Raw genomic sequence first — 20,753 nt, forward strand, 5'->3', positions numbered from 1 at the left:
GCACCAAGATAAAGATAAATTTCAATTACAAAAGCTTTTCTCAAAGCCAGCTCCCATAGTACTCCTGAAGTTCTTCTCCAAGCCTGTTTAATGTAACACCTGATCAAATTGCACATCAACTACCGTTGAATGGGAAAATTATAACATATGTGGAGAGGAAGCTTCAAAGAAATACTGGTGAGGATGACCACTTTGATACTATCTGCACCGTGGAAGAACTGGAAGCAACTTTTGTCTGTGAAGAACAATAAAGCTGCAGACCTGCATAATCTAATACCAGAGCAATTTAAAATGTTTGGGCTAGTAACAAAGCAATGAATCTAAATTTAATGGACACCTGCATTTCAAAATTACAGATCCCTAAGATCTGGTGCAAAGCCAAAGTTGCAGCGCTTTCCAAAGCCTGAAAAGGATCCAACTGATCCTAAAAGCTTCTGACCACTTTCTCTTCTTTTCCAACTGTACAAAGTCCTGGAAGGGCTGATCCTCAATCACATCGCACAACATGTCGATAAAAACTTTATAAATGTTATGCTGTGATCAAATCCTTAATCTGACTAATATATAGAATATGGATATGAAAGAGGACAGGCCACAGAATGGCATTCATATATCTGTCAGCAGCAAGAAATTTATTAGAAAGGTATATTCAGTTACGAAAGACTACTGCTTAACACAGGTCATCCAGTGTTCACAGCAAAACAGGTTTTTTGTCAGTCTGCATAGTAGGAAGAGGCAACGGAGGACATTGAAGAATGATCTCCCTCAAGGTAGCGTACTGGCACCCCTGCTGTACAGCACCTGTGCTAATGACCATTAATCAATCCTGGAACAAGAAAATTTATTTATACAGATGACACAGGAACTGCAGCTCATGGCAAAATCTTTGAGGAAGTGGAGATGAAGCTGACAGCAGCCCTTTAGGATTTCGGCATGTATTACGATGATAACTACCTGAGGCCAAATCCCAGAAAGATGCAAGTTTGTGCCTTTCATCTGAGATACTGGGAAGCCAGGAGGAAGTTAAGTATTATTTGGAGAGGGCAACAACATGCCACTAAGATGGTACAAAATACCGGGGAATAAAGGTGGACTGTAGTCTCGCATTTAAAGACCATTGTCAAGAAACAAGGGTGAAGGTATCTGCTCAGAACATCATCATACGTAAACTTAATGGCACCACCTGGGGATCACAGCCTAACATGCTCCATACATTCACCCTGGCACTATGCTTATCTACAGCAGAATATGCAGCAGCAGTCTGGCGAAATTCCAACATGCTAAACAGATGGACACGGCATTGAATGAGACTTGACACATTGTGACTGGCTGTTTATGACCAACTCCTGTCATCAAAATCTATCAAGTTATGGATATAGCGCTGCCTGACATCTGCAAAAGAACAGCCCCAGAAATTGAGAAAAAGGAGGAGGAGTCTGACCCCAGGCATCCCCTGTTCAGACATGAAGCAGAAAGACCAAGACTAAGGTCAAGAATGAGCTTCATGCACACATCAGCAATTCCATCAGCACCCGGAACCCATAGAACAGAGCTGTGGCAAGACTGACTAACTTAAAGGGATAGGAAGAACATCAAAGAGAATCCTGCCATGGGCTTTCATCTGCCATATGCGATTTGGAAGGCTCTTAACCAACTGAGAACAAGTGTCAAGTACAAGGTGAACGTCAGGAAGGGGAGCTAGACGTCTGAGGAGGAATTATCTGAGTGTGGCGACCTACAGGGCACGTATCACATCCTGGTCTGCACAAACCTGCCCAATACTTGCACCACAGAAGATCTTTATGTAGCAAGTGATAAGACCATCAAAACTGCGGAATTCTTTAGGCTGTGGTCCATTTAATAGAAAACTGTGTCTTGCTATATTATATTATCACTTTCAGTATCTCATATTACTGTACTGTACCTTTATTTGTCATATTGTATTTCAGTTAGTTTGTATATCGAAGTTCTGGAGATGTATAATAAAATAAAGTGTTTAACTTGTCTCCTCTGAAGAGTATGCTCTTGGCTTCAGTGTCTTAGGTCTGTATGACATCTATGTGAAAGAAGGCCTAGTCTACTACATTCTGGCACACCTTTTTTGACTTTCCATACATTGACGTCACTTTGACTTTAAGATTAGAATGAAGCGATGTGAGTACTGCAAACTGCGTTCTTTGTTGTGTATGTAATTTGAACTACATTGTTTATATGCCCTCAAGTTCTTACTGCTTCCTGACCATCTGCATATTTAATTACTTGTACCCCATCGTTTATTCTTATTATCCAAGCTTTCATCCATAAATCTCTTATGTTAAATAGTGTAGAGACATGCACAGTAGCTATTTGATCTGTTGTTTCCCTAGTGCACTCTTGTCACTGCTTTCCTTTAAGTATAATTCCCTTATTAGTTCCATGTCCTTCCCATATGTAAATGTCTCTTTTGACTGTCATTATCCTTCAATCTACAATACAAGCAGTTGCCGTGAAAATCCTAGCACCAGTTAACATCACAGTGTGTTCTGTATGCCTTCCACCTCATGATCCTTTGGATGCAGACACTGACAGAACTCTTCCGAGCACTCCCATGCATATTCCTCCTTGTGGGGGCTTCAGTGCACACAGTCAGCTGTGGGGCTTGGCTACCACTTGCTCCAGGAGTCGAATTATCGAGCAACTTATCCATTCTGAGAATATCTGCCTTTTGAGCTGGGTTCAGATGAGAGACTTTTCCCCAGCGGCAGGGTCTTTTTCAGCCATTGACATGTGTTTTTGCTTCCCAGCTATTACAGACTCGGTTCAGTGGAAAGTGACAACAGATTTACATTCTGTTGACGCTTCCCAGTGTGGATCCATCTGCTGACTCAGACGGTGGTAGACAGAAGACGACAAAGATGGATGATTCGAAGGGCAAATTGGTTGCTGTGCAGTCAACAGGCTACTTTTGAACAAAAGGATTGTGCACAGGAGACAGTGGCCCATATCATTTGTGAGATCCAGTGGGCTGCTGCTAAGACCATCCCCCAGTCCAGCAACTACATCAGACAACGATCTGTACCTTCGTGGAATGGCGACTTCCTCAAAGGAATTCAAGACTTGATTCACAAGTTTGGGAATCAATTAGGGGGATCTCAGGCAAGGGCAGTACACACTCCTTTACAGCCTTGTCGAGAAATGGGGTCTTGGTGGACACACCTAAAGACATGGTTCAGGTGAACACTTTTTTTTTACAGTCACTGCGTCATCTGGGCAAGCTCCTGTGTTTAAGGTGTTTTGTGGGACTGCGGAGATGGGGAAGCTCCATTTCTGCTCGAATAATGAGGAAGTTTTAACCTTATCCTCCCACACATCATCATTATATTTCTCTTAGTCTCTTCATTATTTTCAAAAGCTTTGAGAGGCGTAAGATATACATAAGAAAAACTTTTTACTTATCTTCATTTTCTTTTCTTGCTGTTGGCTTCAGTTCTTGCGTCTAGGGCTACATTCTTGCAGCTGAAATTTCGACTTACTGGGTTCCAGATGACAAAGTAACTGATGAAGTACTATCTGTGCTATGATTTTCTTTTATTTTAACCCATTCTTCTATATCACACTGACTTCACAATCTCCATTTTTAAAAAGCCATCAATTACATTGTTGTAGACAAAATTAAAAAACGCATGCATTTCCATCATAGGCATGCCTACTGCTACTTGCATTCTACGGTACTCACAATATTCCAAAGAGTTTTCAAACTTCCTTGACAAAAGTAGACTCTTTACCACATTATATCAGTATCTTATAAATGATTCCAGAAATAAGTTTAATTATTAGCATTAGATTGTGCAATTAATAATATGAATTTTAAGTATGCCAGAATTCCTAATTTCAAATATGTCTAAAACAAGAATAATTTTAACTGGTAGTACATATCAATTGTAACAAATTAATTTCTTTTTATACATTTTAGCCCGAAATATAATACATCATATACAAAATCAAATGAAATTTTTCAGTGAAACAGCCAAGAATGTTCACTATACAAGACTCGATAGTATAAATGGTATCGGTTATTTCTATAAAAAAAAAGTTAATGTTAGAAAAGGATGTCCCATTATAAAGTCTGCAACCTTTCATTCTCCATGTGGGAACTGGAATCAGCTCTGTCTGTGGCAAGAGACACTGCTCCAGGACCTAATGAGATTCAAGGTAGGTGGTTAGTGTTTAACATCCCGTCGACAACGAGGTCATTAGAGACGGAGCCCAAGCTCGGGTTAGGGAAGGATTGGGAAGGAAATCGGCCGTGCCCTTTCAAAGGAACCATCCCGGCATTTGCCTGAAACGATTTAGGGAAATCACGGAAAACCTAAATCAGGATGGTTGGAGATGGGATTGAACCGTCGTCCTCCCGAATGCGAATGAGATTCAATATGCCATACTTTGTCATCTGTGCCCTGAAGCTAAAGGACAGCTCCTCTTTTGTTTTAATCAGATCTGGTTTGATGGACAGTACCCTACGACTTGGAAGGAGGCAATATTAATTCCATTCTGTAAACCAGGCAAGGACGGTAGTAACATTTACCAGAGTGTAGCCTGTACCAGTTGTACGGATTAGACTCTTGAATGCATGGTCAACGACCACCTCGTCTGGCTGCTTGGGTCCTGAAATCACTTGAGCCACTCAAAGTATGGTTTCAGGTGCTACCATTCCATCCTTGACAACGTAACTGTACTGGAGATGGCGATACAGGAGTCTTTCTTACACCGAAACCATTTTGGTTTGTGTGTTTTTTGACCTCGAAAAAGCATATGACTCTACTTGCAGTTAAAATATCCTTCACCAATTTCATGAATGGGTACTACGTGGATGTCTGCCACTTCTTATCCAATCCTTCTTCAAGGACCAGCACTGTCAATATAACCCTGGTGATGCCTTGTCTGACTGCTGTCTCCAAGAGAATGGGGTCCCCCAAGGCAGTGTCACACAGTTTGCCATTGCTATCAGTGGCATTTCCTCTGCAAGCCCTGCCAAATGCTCTTTGTTTGTGGATGACTTTGCAGTCTTCTACTCTTTCTCTGGTCTAACAATGACGATGAAGCAGCTCCATCTGACCATCAGGAGGCTGGGAATCTGGACCAAGACAACTAGTTTTGGGTTCTGACCAGGGAAAACTACATGTGTCAGTTTTAATAGAATTTTTAACCAAGCAGTGCTCACAGTGGGGGAAAATATTTTACATCTTCAGGAAACTGTGCACTTTTTGGGTTTATTATTTGACTCGAAATTAAACTGGCTACAACACCTGAAAGACCTACGAACAAAGGACTTCACAGACAATGAATATTTTTAAATGCTTTAGTAGAAAATCATGGGGAGCAGACAGATCCTGTGTCCTGCAGTTTTGTAGTGCATTTGTTTAATCACATTTAGATTATGTCAGCCTGTATTTCCTATCTCAAGATGTTAGACACTGTCCACCATGAGGGCATTCGGATATTGACTGGGGCCTTTCAGACCAGCCCAATTCAGAGTCTCTGTGTAGAAGCTGTTGAACTAACACTCCAGATTCAGTGGCATATTCTTTTGGCTTGACAGGCACAGAAAATCTCAGCATCACTTCAGTCATTGGCATTTAGTGCAGTGATCCAACCCAACTCTGAACGGCTGTTCAGGAATCAGTTTCATGTGACCAAACCATTCGAGATACGTGCTGCTGACTGTCTCAAAACTCTGGATCTATCAGACCTCCGAATACACAGCCAGGGATGGAACACATTGCTGCCTTGGTGTCTTCAGGGGCCCAAAGTTATTTTAAGTTTGATGCAGTATAAGAAAACTTGTACTCTAGATTACGTTTTTACAACTTTGTTTTCCTCCATTTTAAGTATGTACCACAGTTTCATTGTTCTTTATACAGGTGGCTCCCAGCAAGAGAATGTCTTAGTTTGTTCTGCTGTTTTCCCTGATATGGTTTTCAAATTATGATGCGAAGTTACATGGCATGATGATGGCGCTGCAGAGGATTCACAGACTTCGCTGTACAAGGTTTTTTGTCTGTTTGAACTTGCTTGATGCACTAAAAGCACTTCACCAAATGTATCCAGTAGACCAGTTGATTCAGCTCATCCAGGACTCCTTACAGTGTTCCAACACCATGGCAAGGTGGTGATCTTTTGCTGGGTACTTGGCCACATCAGGATACAGAGAAACGACGTGGTCGAGAAAGCAGTCAATGAAGCATGTCGGGATGGTGTTGTCCATCAATGTCCCATCCCGTTGCATGCCGTCTTCTCATTTTCAGACACTCATCATGTGTCAGTGCGAGACTGAATGGTTGAAGGTGACAGAAAACAAACTGTGGTTACTCAAATCGATCACACAGGTAAGCCTCGCCGCTTACCAGGCTGTATGTCACACATAGCCCTGTAACACATGGCTTCCTCCTCCAGTGGGAGGATCCACTGCTCTATGAGGTTTGTGTTGACCCACTTTAAGTTCAGCGTATTTTGGCAACATGTGACTTACAGAACTGATATCAGGACAGCCCTCAGTTCGATGGAGATCTGCTCACTATCCTAGCCGATATTGATTCCAATGTTACAAGAGTGTTGACATTTGTGAGTAGTCAGGCCTCATCCCTAAAATGGTGGGGAAGGTTGGCAGACTTTAAAGCATTATAAATTACTCTGCATGTGAGGATAGCCTCTGTCCCCATCCGTGAAATTGGCATGCTGGCTTTTTGTCACAGTGCTGATGACCATGATGTTGAGCACCCCTAACCCCAAATAATAATAATACTCATCCTCCTCCTCCTCCTCCTCCTCCTCCTCTCCATCTACATCCAATGGCATGTCTTGCTTCCCTTCATCTCCTAAATCCAAATTTATTCTCTGACAAGTTTTTCTGTCTCTCCTTAAAGCCCATGATTTATGTAAGTTGTTATCCCTATTGTTTCTGATTCTGCCCCTACTTGTATATGAGCAGATAGCTGTGCGTTTTAACCATGTGTGCATGCATTTGTCTTGTATCTGTACTTATTTTTTCCAGGAGAGCTGGGAAGTTCTTCTATTTTCTAGGTACAATAACATTGGCCTCTGGAGGAACAGTTGCATATGCCAATTATGACCCAGAATTTCGAAGGTGGTTAGAGGCTAATGTTCCCTATGCCGGTGATGCTTTTAATGTAGTATTACGAGATAATAATGCCTTGTATACTTCTCTGAACAACTATGTCAGTGAGTTGAAGAACCAGTAAGTAGCACTCTTTCATAATTGTACTTATTTATTGAGATATAAGGCAGTAATGATGATACATTGACTCTTTCTTTTTAGAGTTTTGGGACTGATTTCTCGCAAAGAAGATAAATCTCCACCTACAAAACCTAGAACAGAACCGAAACCTGTACTTGAAGAGACGAATGAGAAGAAAGCTCATAAAAGTAATACTTTAAACCATTAAATTGCACATTGTGTGTGCTGTTAATAGATTTCACATAGACAAATTGTTGCTACATCTATTCATTTTTGTTGCCTTTGCATTCATTTTCTGCCATCATATTTCACATAATAGGCTAGTTGTCATCAGTGTGCAAATGGCAAACGTGAACAAATTTATATGCACGTCAAGCCTTTCCCAGTGCAGTAAATGTTGCTGAGGCTGTCAAATGTTTTTGTCAGTATTTTGATGGAACACATGCTTGTCATCTTGGTATCACATACTGTGCAGAGGCCCTGAAGCAATGAAATCGTTGGAGTAGGTTTTTTTTTCACAGGTTCGAGGATAACAGCTTTCTCTGTTGTAAAGCAACACTGAGTGGCTACTATATCTTAAGATGAATTGTAGCTCTCTTCTTTTTAATGTGTTGTCTTTTTTTACTGATGCTGGAGTAGGATTCTTGGCTCATTGCTTTTTCCTGGAGCTTATTGTCTGTAAGGCATTGGATATTCTACAAAAATCTGTTTATGGACCTTTAACTGTATATTTTTGGAAACAAATGGTTATTTACTCTGAAACTTTCATACATGTCCATTGGAGTCCTAGGATTTTTACATTATGCATATTGACTTATTTCTTGGGGAAAGAATAATCAGTCATCATCATCATCATCATCTCACCACAGTAAACTCTAATAACATTTATACATAGTGCAAAAATCTTCTTGGATGCAGAACTTTATGACAAAATCTTCATTACTTGCAGATAATATTTTGCTAATGTAGGTACACTGACAAGTCTGATGTGCGTTTTGATGAACACCTATGAAATAAAGAAAGCAAACTCAAACAGAGGGATATTCAGGATGGAATGTAACAGTATTATGAAAATGATAGTTGCTGCTCACCATATAGTGGAGATACTGAGTGGCTGACAGGCACAACAAAAAGACTGTCACAAAATAAGCTTTCAGCCAACAAGACATTCGTCGAAAATAGCCAACAAACACACACACACACACACACACACACACACACACACACACACACACACTGACTATGGTCATGTGTGCGAGTTGTGTGTATGTGTTGTCTGTTTTTGATGATGATGATCTTGGTAGCCGAAAGCTCACATTCTAACAGTCTTTTTGTTGTGCCTATCTGCCACTCAGCATCTCTGCTATATGGTGAGTAGCAACTATCCTTTTCATAATACAAATAAATTTTACATTGTTTGAAATAAAGAAAGCAGTCAACCTTGAATGGGAAAAATTTCACAGAGATTTAGAAATTGTGGAAAGTGGATTATTAGGTGCATGTCTCATTGACGACGTGGTATATGAGGAACTATAGCATGCTAACAAGTTGTGACGTGTAAGTACAGAAAGAAAAAACCACATCAACATTTAACTAATCACAATCACAATATTTAAATTGCATTTAGATGTCCCATAGCGTCTATTTGGTTGTTTTTTTTTTAAAATGAACAGAAATCCAATGACAATGGTGAAATTATCTCCAGAACTAGTTTGTAGGTAACAAGCAAATTAATTGATAAATTGCTGTGGACACATCAATCCCATATTATAAAATCACTTGTTGAACACACAATTACTGGATAAAGTGATTGTCAGAATGTTGTATTTAGTGAAGTTTGCAACTTGTAAATGCTGAAGATGAAGATTATCTAATTTATAAGTCAGAATTTAAGCCTGTGGGGTGGGATATGGTTCCTAAAATGACACGTTTGTGGTGTTCTTGGTATGCATCACTTGTATGCCATTGCCTTTAGCGATACACCGTCTGATCCGAAAGTCCTGTCGCGCCCCCCCCCCCCCCCTCCCTCCCTCCCTGTTCCCCACCCCTACCCACCCACTTTTCCACTTTTTTGGTCATGATGTGTGTGTATATTTCCTTATTTTGAACATTGTTGATAATTTACATTCCAGCTTGTTTAGCAATTCAGAATGGGCACCACCATTATCACGGCACAAAATTATGTGGCGCCAGATCCCGTGTCAAATTTTCCTCAGTGTGGTTTCCTCGAATGCCTCCCTAACAGCTTGCTTTATTTCATCAGTTGTCTGGTATCATTGTTTTGCAACATGATGCGCCCCCCCCCCCTCCCTCCCTCCCTGTTCCCCACCCCTACCCACCCACTTTTCCACTTTTTTGGTCATGATGTGTGTGTATATTTCCTTATTTTGAACATTGTTGATAATTTACATTCCAGCTTGTTTAGCAATTCAGAATGGGCACCACCATTATCACGGCACAAAATTATGTGGCGCCAGATCCCGTGTCAAATTTTCCTCAGTGTGGTTTCCTCGAATGCCTCCCTAACAGCTTGCTTTATTTCATCAGTTGTCTGGTATCATTGTTTTGCAACATGATGCTTAATACATCCCACAGGGAATTGTCGCATGATGTCAGATCTGGATTCCTTGGAGGCCACTTTGATCGGTGCTGACACATGCACCCATACTCTCCCTAGCCATCTCTGGGGTAGTACTCATCAAAGAATTCTTGAATACAGAGAGTGTAGTGAGCAAGAGCTCTGTCTTGCTGAAGTCAACTGTCACCAAGAATGTTCAGTCTCAGGGGCTCTGAAATAAACCATTCATGCAACATTTGGAAGTGAAAATGTTGATTCACTGCAATGTCAGAGATACAGCCTTATGAAGTGCCTACTGGACATTGCAGATCAGATCATAATGTGGGTGATTATTCTGTAACTCTTTGTAATGATTTTCCGAAAAGATTAATAAATTTCACATTTGTTTGAGAAGAAAACTTGGCCCTGCTGTGGGAGCATCACAAACATGTAGAGCAATCTTGAGCAAGCTTCATGTCTTCGCTACATGTCCTCGTCACTCAAGTCATTTAAGAATGTTTGCCTAAAAAATTTTAATTCAAGTTCTTTCCTCATGCGTGTCAGCATAGTCATTTTTGTAATTCTGAATTCAGCAGACCTCTTCTACAAAGATTTTAGGGGAGATCAAGTCACATAGTCTGCCACTGCTGCACATGATTGTTTTCGTGTTGATGGCCGACCTATCCTCTTTCCATCCAAATTATATCCATTTCTGAAGAGTTTCTGTTGCCATCACAGTACTGTTCTCTTTTATGGTGCTTCTTTATGGCATTGTGCTGCAATATCCCATTTCACATCTCTTATGGTTTCCCTGGTGTGTGCACATTCACAAGCCCATTCACTTGCTGGAACACTATCTTCCACACTAGGTACTTGTGCCTGCCATGTACAACCCTTTTTCATGGTGGGCCATTTCTTCCTCCTCCTTATTGCCTGTCCACTGAATTAATTAATAAAAGTTTCACTTTCTTTAAAGGCTAATAACCTACATATTGGAATAAAAGAACATTGATGCTGTGGATTCCCTGTGTTAAAACCTTTACAATATTTGTTTGCTTATAACTGTATTTTAAAAAAATTAAATAATTTAGGAGTAAAGGAGATTACATGCCAAAAACTAAAATGTTGAGTCATCAAAAGGCACAGAAAGAAATGAAAACTTCACTAGCTCCCAGACAATCCTAAACAGTCAGGAGTTCACGCAAGTGCTTGGAGACACACACACACACACACACACACAAACACACAAGTTGTGTTAGCTGAAAACATGGACTGCGAGGGCTATAGTTCTGTAGTTCGGCAGGTAGATTATGTAGACTCGTGTCGTGGTGTGACGCGCGTGTGCGGGGTGTAGAGGTGGGAAGAGGGGCTGGGGAGGGCTGGATAGTGGCTCAGAAGGAGGCTGCTAGTGTGTGCAGGATAGCAAAATGGAATGAAAATCCAGCAGGTACAAGAAATAGGAATGTGACCTGAAGACCCAGAAGCCAGTGAGTTCACGCAGTGCACCATGACGATGACGTGAAGGCACGATTTGGGAGCAGGCGGCAGGATAGAGGAAGAGTAGACAATTGGCTAGAGGGTGCTGGTGCAGTGGGTTAGTGGAGATCAAGGCAAGGAGGATTACGTGAATGAAGGATGTGTCGCAAGGATAACTCCCATTTACGTAATTCAGAATAGCTCTTGCTGGTGGGAAAGGATCCAGTGGCATGTGTTGTAAAGCCATTGGACTCCAGCATGTTGTCCTCAGCTTTGCTTTGCCACTGGGTAGTCATCTTGCTGTCAGCCACAGTTTAATGATGGCAATTCATCGTGGTGGACAGCTGGTTGATAGTTACATCCATATAAAATGCTGTGCCGAAATTGCGGCAGATCTACTGTGGTGTGGCTGCTTCCACAGGTGGCCTTGCTTATGATGGGATCAGATAATTCTGACAGGACTAGAGGAGGATGTGCTGGGTGAGTGAATTGGGTAGATCTGGCATTTGGGTCTTCCGCATGGATTGTGGGACAGCGGGTAAATTATCGTTTCATTTACAAGCTCCTGAAAACGGTTTTTGCAGTCAGCCATAAGATGGAGAACATACTGACAGTAATTTTTAGTCTGCAAGTCCACATTTCTCTTCATACTCACTGAAAGAAAATGTTGCTACTTGCTATTTACTTAGCAGGACCAGGAAGTATGACTATAAATAAAAGTTTAGAGTTTTAAGTAATTGATACAGTCAGTAAAAGTTCACATGCAAAACCATAATAATATACCTGCTGATGAAGGTAATAATAATAGTAATAGTGATTATGATGATGATGATGATGATGATATAATCCCTATTGGAAGCAGCGCTATTAACAGTTCTGAGGTGACCTCTGAATGACACACTGTTCCAAGACTTTGGATTGGAAGAGGAGAAGCAGAAAATGAACTTCATCCCAGGTCTTCAGACCTCACACCTTGTGACTTTTATCCATGGGGTTACGTGAAAGACTGCATTTTTATTCCCTCTATGTAGGAAAGTCTAAGACATTGCATTGTTGAAGCATTGAATTCTATAATGGGAGACTAGCTACTTTGTATGTAGTAGGAAATGATCCACCATTTTATATTTGTTGTGTAACATATGGTGCTCACATTGAATTCATACAAATTTGAACTTTTCTCTTACCAGGAACATTGACGTTGTTTCAATCTTTTATAGTTTGGAAGCAATAAATGTTTGAAATCTGTTCCCTCTTTTTGAATAACCCTTTATAAAAAACTTAAAACACATTTAGTGGACATACACAAAGTACAGCTCAGGTCAAATCAAATGCGGCAATGATGACATGGGGTATTAACCCTTGAGCAGGCGTGCTGGTTTTCGTAACATGAGTGAATGCACAGCACATTTTGTACACATGTAAAGAAAAGCTGTCTTTGCTCTTAGTTTAATTAAATAATGATAAAATAAACTTGCATTATATGAGTTAAATCACTGTTTAATAAAACGATAATAAAATAAACTTTTCATTATATCATTCTGTCACTGCATACAGGTGTTCCCCTACGGTAAAGACCCATCGAAGCATTAAACAGCCCAGTTGCATCAGATCCCTACCAGCTGTTTGTTTGATTACTAATTATCTCATAGATAACTGCCTCATTGTGGGAGAGTGCTGATAGCTCGGAATCTGGATCATTTACTCACACAGATTGTAAATTTTTTCTCAGCTAGTTCACTGATAATTGTGAACCTGGGACCTAAGTGGTCTGCCCCTCCACCTTAACCTTTCCCAACTTATCCCTGTCTCCTCACAGGGGAAGGCAGTAATAGTTCTGAAAGTTAGGGTAGTTTTGTGTGTATGTTGACAGTAGGAAACATTTAGCCTCCTGAAGGTAAAAACTTTCCTTTTGGTCCTGTCTTACTCTTTGAGCATTAAAATGTGGGTAATGGGAACTGAATTAACATGTGTGTCAAATAACAGAACTACTTCACTCGTTATGTTTCAACATTTTGTCCTGCTTTGTTTTCCTTACAGTCCTGTTTTGCATGTTGTGTTGTTGAACATTTAATTGCTGTAATAACAATGTGAATTCCGTGACAGAATAATACATAAAATAAAGGCAAGGCAACCACTCACCTAGAGCTGACTGATGTTTGGCATGCAACAGAAAACAGTATAACAGTATTTATACTAGCCGTAGTCTTTCTCTGTTGTGAGACTTAGCGTGGCAAGAAAGAGCAAGAGCTCGAAAGCAGTACTATTTTACTTCATCTTGTTTCTATGTGCTACACATCAGTCAGCTATTGTTGAACAGTTGCCTTACCTTCATTTTCTGTTTTGCTGCTTTAACATGTTTACTGTTTCTGTCACACCAACAACAATGTATAAAGGGTGGGGGTATGGTATGAAGATGTGGGAGGGAGGGGGGGGGGGGAGGGGTTACAGTTGAAATAAAACAAAACTGTTCACAGTTTCAGTTTTATTCCAAAAGGATGTTAGGACAGTTTCTGTTCACGATATAAATAAATAACCTGCTACATAAGGCCTTCGTTTCATTAGGCTGTTTTCAGACAATACTCTGGTATATGGAGGAGTTGTGACATGAGAAAATGTTAGCAAATTAATGTAAGGGTTTCACTGTTGACTCTTGGTGTAGGAACCTAGAGTTGAACATTGAAATAAACAGATTACACATATTAAACAGAAATAAGTAGAAGTACCCATTGTCATCTTAACTCAGTTGGCGATCATCACTGGGTGCAGTCACAACATGTATATACCTGTGATTATGCATCCTAGCCAATTTAAAACAGAATGGCCACATAAAACTAGTTGTAAAAAGGGCAGATGCCGGACAGAGATTATTTGCAGAGTCCATTGAAATTGCTATTTGCAGTTGCATGCAGAACCATTGCTCACCCTTTTCTTTGATATTATTCATTAGCCTGAGATCCATACCAGGAATAATTAGTAGAGGAGCTGTAGAAGATGTGTGAAAGAGAAATGTATTTTATTGTGTCATTTTTTTTAAGCACGAGGCCTTCATGAGTATGCTTATGCGACTGTATTGATAGATGCTGTGAGAGAGGCATTGTGCATCACAGAGAGATTTACTGTCAAAATTCTGAGTTTGTATGTTACAAAAAAGGGTTAAGTGACATATCCCTTTCTCCAATGAGCATCTCACAAAATGACCTTGAGCATAAAATCTGAAAAATTGAGCTTTTGCTGAGGCTTATCAACAGTTGTTCTTCCTGCATGCCATTTGCAAGTGGAACTGGAAAGTGGGAAAATGATAGGGGTACTAGGAGGACTTTCCACCATGTATTGTAAGGTGACTCGCGGAGTGATGGTGATGTGGCCCCCATTAGAATTTTAACACTTTATGCTTGTGTGTGGGTCTAGCTTGTTCTAAAATAATGATTGTCTAATAAAATTCATTATTGGTGTTTCAACCTCACCCTTTTCTTTTACCTATTCCATTTAGCTCCTGCAAAGGTGCTGCCATCCTTTACAAATGCTCCTACTGAACCTCAGAGTGCAAAGGCTGAAGTTAGACTTCTTCCTGACTGTCCCCCTCCTCCACCTGAAACAGGTAAGATGTCTTTTGCTAAATTTGCTCAGCTATTGTTGCACTACTAACGTGGAACATTGAAGTAATTCTGCTGTAGCGCTTTTGCATGTTGTTCTGCAGATCTGTCATAGTGTGTGCTATGCTTCTAGAATGAATTACTTGGTATTTTTATTAATATTTGAACCTTGGTATGTTCATATATTATCCCTAAAGCAGACTTTGATATACTAATTATTGTTTTCTGTTTATACAGCTCCCGAACAAGCAAGACCAACTGCTGCAGCTGCTAGTGACAAGTTACCACCAGCCCAACCTCAGAATGTTTCTGAGTTGGAGCAGAATGTGATGGATTCTGTGAAATTAGCGATTAGTGCGTATAGAGAAGCTGCTTGTGCTTGTAAAGGTAAGCTGGAACATTCGTGTACGTAGTAATTCGTGCCATCTGTTGGGAACATATATCTCGAAAAAGAAATATGCAGGAAGCAGCTGTAAAGGCAAAAGTCTCAAATTTCATGATATTGTGATACCACTCCAGCCTTTTATTTGCTATATGCATCTTATCCATGCAACTACCCCTGTGGCAAACCTTTTCCTACACTTTCTCTTTACCACTACCTACTCTATCCCAGCAATATGCTTCCTTCATAACTAGTTTAACATAAAAGACAGCCCTGTGTTATGTATTCCTCATCCTTTGTTGTTAATTTTATGGATTCTCTTCCCACAGAACATAAATCATGCCTAGTCAGTTTCAGTTGCGTGCAGGTATAGAAAACATTTATTCCACAGCCGAGCAGCTTGCACATTTCTTTGCTGGCACATTTAAGCTGCAGTGAAGCTGCCCTACCCTCTGTTTGCTGGGATCTGCACCAGACAATGATTATTAAGTTGCAGCTGCACAACATATGCTAACAGTGAAACAATAAAACATCAGATTCATTGTATACAGGATTCGTAACACAATGAAGAGTGGACAAACAGCTTATGATATGATACTCTTAGTCTGGCACCAAAAATAGTTCTCACTACTTTTTTCTGTGATATTATTTAAGGTGTTTGGATTGTTTTTGCAACATTTTCAATAGAATATTGTTGCTGATCTCCCAAAGATTCTCATTTTAAGTTCCCTGTGAATCCCAGTGTGATACTGACTTGTTTTAATTCTACCAGTGTGTCTGCCTTCCGTAATACTGAATAACTTGAAAAATGTACATTTGAATGGATAGAAAATTTGTATGTCATACGTTTTAAACATGTTCTAATGTACTGTATAAAAAGTTATGGCTTTTTCTGTAGTAAGTTCAGTGATAGCATATGGCATCACACATCTTCATCCGATAGGGCTTTAAGTTGATGCACACTCACACAGAGTGCAAGAAATCCCATGGCCAGCAATATGTGGAAAGTCACACTTACTTTACCACACCTGAATACTGTATAGTAGTTTATACAGCCTCCTAAGAAAATCTGTACCCATAGGGCTTATATTATTATTACTTTTGACATAATTATTTTTAAGAAATGAGCATAACCACCAATAATGGAAATGTTTTGTTTCTTATTTTTAGAACATGGCAAGGATATTGGACACATTGTAGAAGAGTCAATAGAGAGGATAGACTCAAATGTGTGGTCGCAACTTAAGTCAAAAGCAGAAAAGAGAGAAGCAGCATTGGTATTATCACAAGAAAGAGCCAAAACAGCCACGTGAGTACCAAGAAATTGTCATAGCTTAATTTGTGAAATGTCCAATATTTAAGAAAATCCATATCTCAGTCATTTGATGAGTCTTTTGAGTGGGAAATTGGGTTGAGCTATGTTTGCATTTCATGATCAGGTAGCATAGGTTTGACTGAGAAGGCTGAAGAGGTGCTTGCTACAAATATATGTAGTGGCCAGTGGGATATCCATGTTCTGATTCACACACACCATTATATCAGCACACAACCTCAGCATCTTATTTTTCCATATTCTTTCATGTAAGAGTTTGTCATTAGTCACTGGCAATTTTTGTTGAATGTTGACATTAAACTATGTAGTTACCAAGTGAAGTAATGGCACACATAGTGCACCTTGCCATAGCTATACAGCTATGCATGATTATGCAATTCTCTGTCTGGCTAAATTGTTCTGCATTCATTGCTGTGATGTCAACAAAAACGACAGTCATGTAAGTTAAAATGGCAGTCCTACAAGTTAGACATAAGAATTTGCTTTGTTTTAAATTCTCACTACATATTTTTAATCTTCGAAAATAGCTCATCTACCAAACCTGACACTTCTCTCTACAGAAAGTGCGTATCTCATGATGAGCACTATTCCCTCTACAGCTGTAATTTTTATTACCTCACACAGTTCACCACAAATTTTTCTCAGACCTAATTTATTGCTTTAAAATTTTTTTGCTTGGTTGTTGGCACCACAACATCTGGTGATGACAGTGGCCATGTGAATTTCATTACTTGGAGTGAGATCCAGACAGCTGTGTAAAATTATGACTGTAATACAATAACATGAAAACATTTTAATTGTAAACATAGTTAGGTTTCTAGTTAATGGCTACAGACCTACTAGAGACTGGGCAGTCTCTCTGGAGACCTTCTTTTATTTTTTGACAATATTATGAAAAGGAAAGTCACTACTCATCATATAGCGGAGATGCTGAGTCACAGATAGGCACAACAAAAACTCTGTCACAAATAAAGCTTTTGGCCATAAGGCCTTTGTCAACTATAGATGTGTGTGTACACACACACACACACACACACACACACACACACAACCGCGTGCACGTGTTGCGTGGCTCCCTCCAAGTGACTTCTGCATTTGGTGAAGCTCCCAGTCTGTAGCGTTTGTTGAATGTTGGCTCCTAAGAGCCATCCGATGGGCCTCCACTTGGACCCTTTCCCATGGTTTCCAGTTTCCCCTGCTGAATCTATTTCTACACCATACCACGGTTTATCCCAACCCAGAACTCTGTGGGCACCCAATGATTTGGCATTGTTGCACAGCCCCAATTTTTGAGACTCCTCTTTGGTAAAATATGACCTAGTTGTACCCCTATCCATCAAGTTGAGGCTAGCTGCATGCGAAAGCTTAACTCTGCTCAGGAATTACCAGACACTGGGCTCATCCAAACTGGAGTATGAATGCCGGGTTTATGGCTCAGCGGCCCTTCAGCTTTGAAATTGTTGCACACAGTACATATTTGTTGTGTTGCCGGATCAGGATGTTACCTTTTCAGTTCTGACAAGGGTGACTATTGCTCATTTACATAATTCCCATACAAAAATTACCTATCCATCCAACTCATCAAATTCTTTGTTTCATAATAGGATGTCGATGCTGTGACGTTAAAGCTAAAATGGGTTTCCCATTTTGAATGTGTCTTGAGACGCTCCGCTGGAACTGTTGCCTACATTAAGGGTGTAGGCTTCTTGTTTGTTCCTGTGCACCCCTGCTTGTTTAGTACCCAGAACACAAATTAGCACCGATTTATTTTAAGGACCTAAAGTTCAAGTCATCCTGTGATCACCTTTCCACATCTCTTTCTCTTAGTTCTTCAGGAATATTGAAGTACTTGTTTCATTTACACTGATGGCTTCAAAATCATGGACAGGAACGTGCGATTTTTTTCCTTGGGGATCTGATAGCCATTAATAGAGCCTTATGTTTTACTAAACAGACCTTCTTTGACCTTTTTTTAATGTCTAGCAACTCGATGAGCAGTCTCCAGGCGATTGATTCCTGTTGCTCGTTTCACCTAGTGGTATCTGGTACTCACAATATTCTTTCTGATCTTATTTGTACATCCTGCTCAGCTGTCTTTCTCTGAGTCCCAATCATGTCAGTATACCAGAGAATTGATTAAAGCAGCAGTTACGTACTCAACATCTTGGACAATTCCAGAGTGCAGTTTAGTGGGTGCATAAAAGGCTTCTACTCACTTTGAGATAGGTATCAACATCTGATACTGCCTCTTCTAATGAATTTACACTATCGAGGAGATACAGTTGCACTGTGTTCCTACTCACATTCCTCCCAGAAGCAGTCCATCATCTTACATCACCTACACATTAGTTGTGCCAGATAACCCATAATATTACCTACATAATGAGCTACCTATGTGTTGTGGTTGCGGAGCTTTGCAAACAGTACCTCACATCCTTGAGGAATGCCCTTTCCTTCAGGCTCTCAGAATCAAGTATCGTCTTCTGAGTTCTTTGCTTCTTATATTAACAATCAGCACACGGACAGCTGTACTGGTTTTTCATTTCCACTGAGAAAGTGACTTTTATTCTCAAACATTGTAAACTGCTTTCAGGGCAGGTGTGGGATGGTCAGGTTCATAGTGCCTTCTGCTGCATGCTGACTATAGTCTTCCTTTTTCATTCTGTTTTTATTGGTTCTATTTCAATCTTTAAAAGTAAGCTATAGCATATTGTAGGTGGATAATTGTAGGACAGACATACTCCTGTGGGACTCTTGACTGCGTCTACCCACATACTGATCTGATAATTTCTGTCTGTTTTACTACTGTCCAACCCACTGGTGTTAATTATTGTTTTTGCCATTTCACTTTTGCTGTTATGGATCTGCTCACGATCTGGCTAGAAGGAATTAATTATTCTGTTTGTGTGTCTATACGTTCATATATCCTGCAATTGTTTATCATCTCTAGCATCAGTAATGCTCTCAGTGCCTGAGTTTTACCACTTGTACATGCTACCACAATTCAGTCAGATTTCTGCCTGATATTAATTCCAGATACACTACCCTACAAGCAAGAGACTGGTGGACATGCTATTTAGTCCCTTAATCCCCAACTAACACCACTATAAATAATTGGTAAAGTTGCTGTGCATTCTGGAAAAACAGAGAAAGTCAAACTAAGAAGAAAATTGGAATAATAATAATAATAATAATAATAATAATAATAATAATAGAGTACCAGCATTAAGAAGGAGCTTAATAGTCTAGAAAACTTAAACTTTGAAATATTTAGTTTCAGTCTTGTTCATGTGGCTGCCAGCCACTCAGTGCCTCATCTATACAGCAAGTAGTTACCTTTACTCCATCCATTCCACTAAGGGTATTAAATGTTTTCTTGAGTGCCCCTGAGAGTTAATTTTGACCGATGCCACGTATTCAGTCAACGGATAACTACAAATCAGGCGTATGAAGTGGCTCTAGCTTCTGATAAAATTCACAGTATATGCAAAATGGTGTTTTAAAAATATATACTAATTTATACACATTCTCTTCTTTTTCTCAAAACAATTTGTTCCTAAATCTTGTGTAATCATTATCTGATGAATGTAACATACCAAAAAAGTTATGATTCGCTATGTACAGCATATAATTTATATAAATGTATATCTTAAGAATGTGTATATTTATACATGTAACTGAATACCTACAATATAAGTATATTTATGTATCAAAGCGTGTTAAATGTAACTTATCCTACATCTATGTGTAATAACACAACAAGATTTCTGAATGAATAAATAAATGAAATGAAATGATGCAATATAATGGCGGTTTGACAGTTGCACAAATATCTGAGATTATGAGCCACTCCTATCTGCATTTTCAAGATTAAATTATAATTAAAAAAAATATAAAATTAATTTCAGTGAGAGTATTGAGAAGCTGAGATTGTTTGTCGAGGATAGTAAAGCTGATATATCAGAAGCACAAAAGGAAACTATTAAACAGAATATTATGCGTTTGCAAGAAGAACTCGCTATTGCTGCAAAGGGACTGGAAGTGGAACGCCAGAGAGCCGATGTTACAGACAAATATTGGAGGAAGGTGGAAGAAGCACGAAGACATTTTGCTGTAAGTAAGAAGATTGTAAATGTTCTTTTGAAATGAAGTGTCAAGAATTGTTATATTTTTATTAA

At 39.6% G+C, this 20,753-nt stretch overlaps 1 protein-coding gene across 2 annotated transcripts in view; it reads left to right on the forward strand.

The window, feature by feature from the left end:
* The window catches only part of LOC126473654 (MICOS complex subunit Mic60), a 51,194-nt gene that overhangs the window by 3,229 nt on the left and 27,212 nt on the right, over positions 1 to 20,753 (forward strand). The window contains exons 3-8 of one of the 2 annotated variants that reach the window (XM_050100878.1): positions 7,031 to 7,234; positions 7,316 to 7,422; positions 14,758 to 14,865; positions 15,098 to 15,247; positions 16,413 to 16,551; positions 20,484 to 20,688. In XM_050100878.1, the coding sequence (XP_049956835.1) occupies positions 7,031 to 7,234; positions 7,316 to 7,422; positions 14,758 to 14,865; positions 15,098 to 15,247; positions 16,413 to 16,551; positions 20,484 to 20,688 (913 nt within the window). The remainder of the gene's footprint in view (positions 1 to 7,030; positions 7,235 to 7,315; positions 7,423 to 14,757; positions 14,866 to 15,097; positions 15,248 to 16,412; positions 16,552 to 20,483; positions 20,689 to 20,753) is intronic. The other variant, XM_050100879.1, reaches the window with a different exon arrangement.

The sequence above is a fragment of the Schistocerca serialis genome, chromosome 4 (assembly GCF_023864345.2).
Source record: "Schistocerca serialis cubense isolate TAMUIC-IGC-003099 chromosome 4, iqSchSeri2.2, whole genome shotgun sequence".
Classification (NCBI taxonomy): domain Eukaryota; kingdom Metazoa; phylum Arthropoda; class Insecta; order Orthoptera; family Acrididae; genus Schistocerca; species Schistocerca serialis.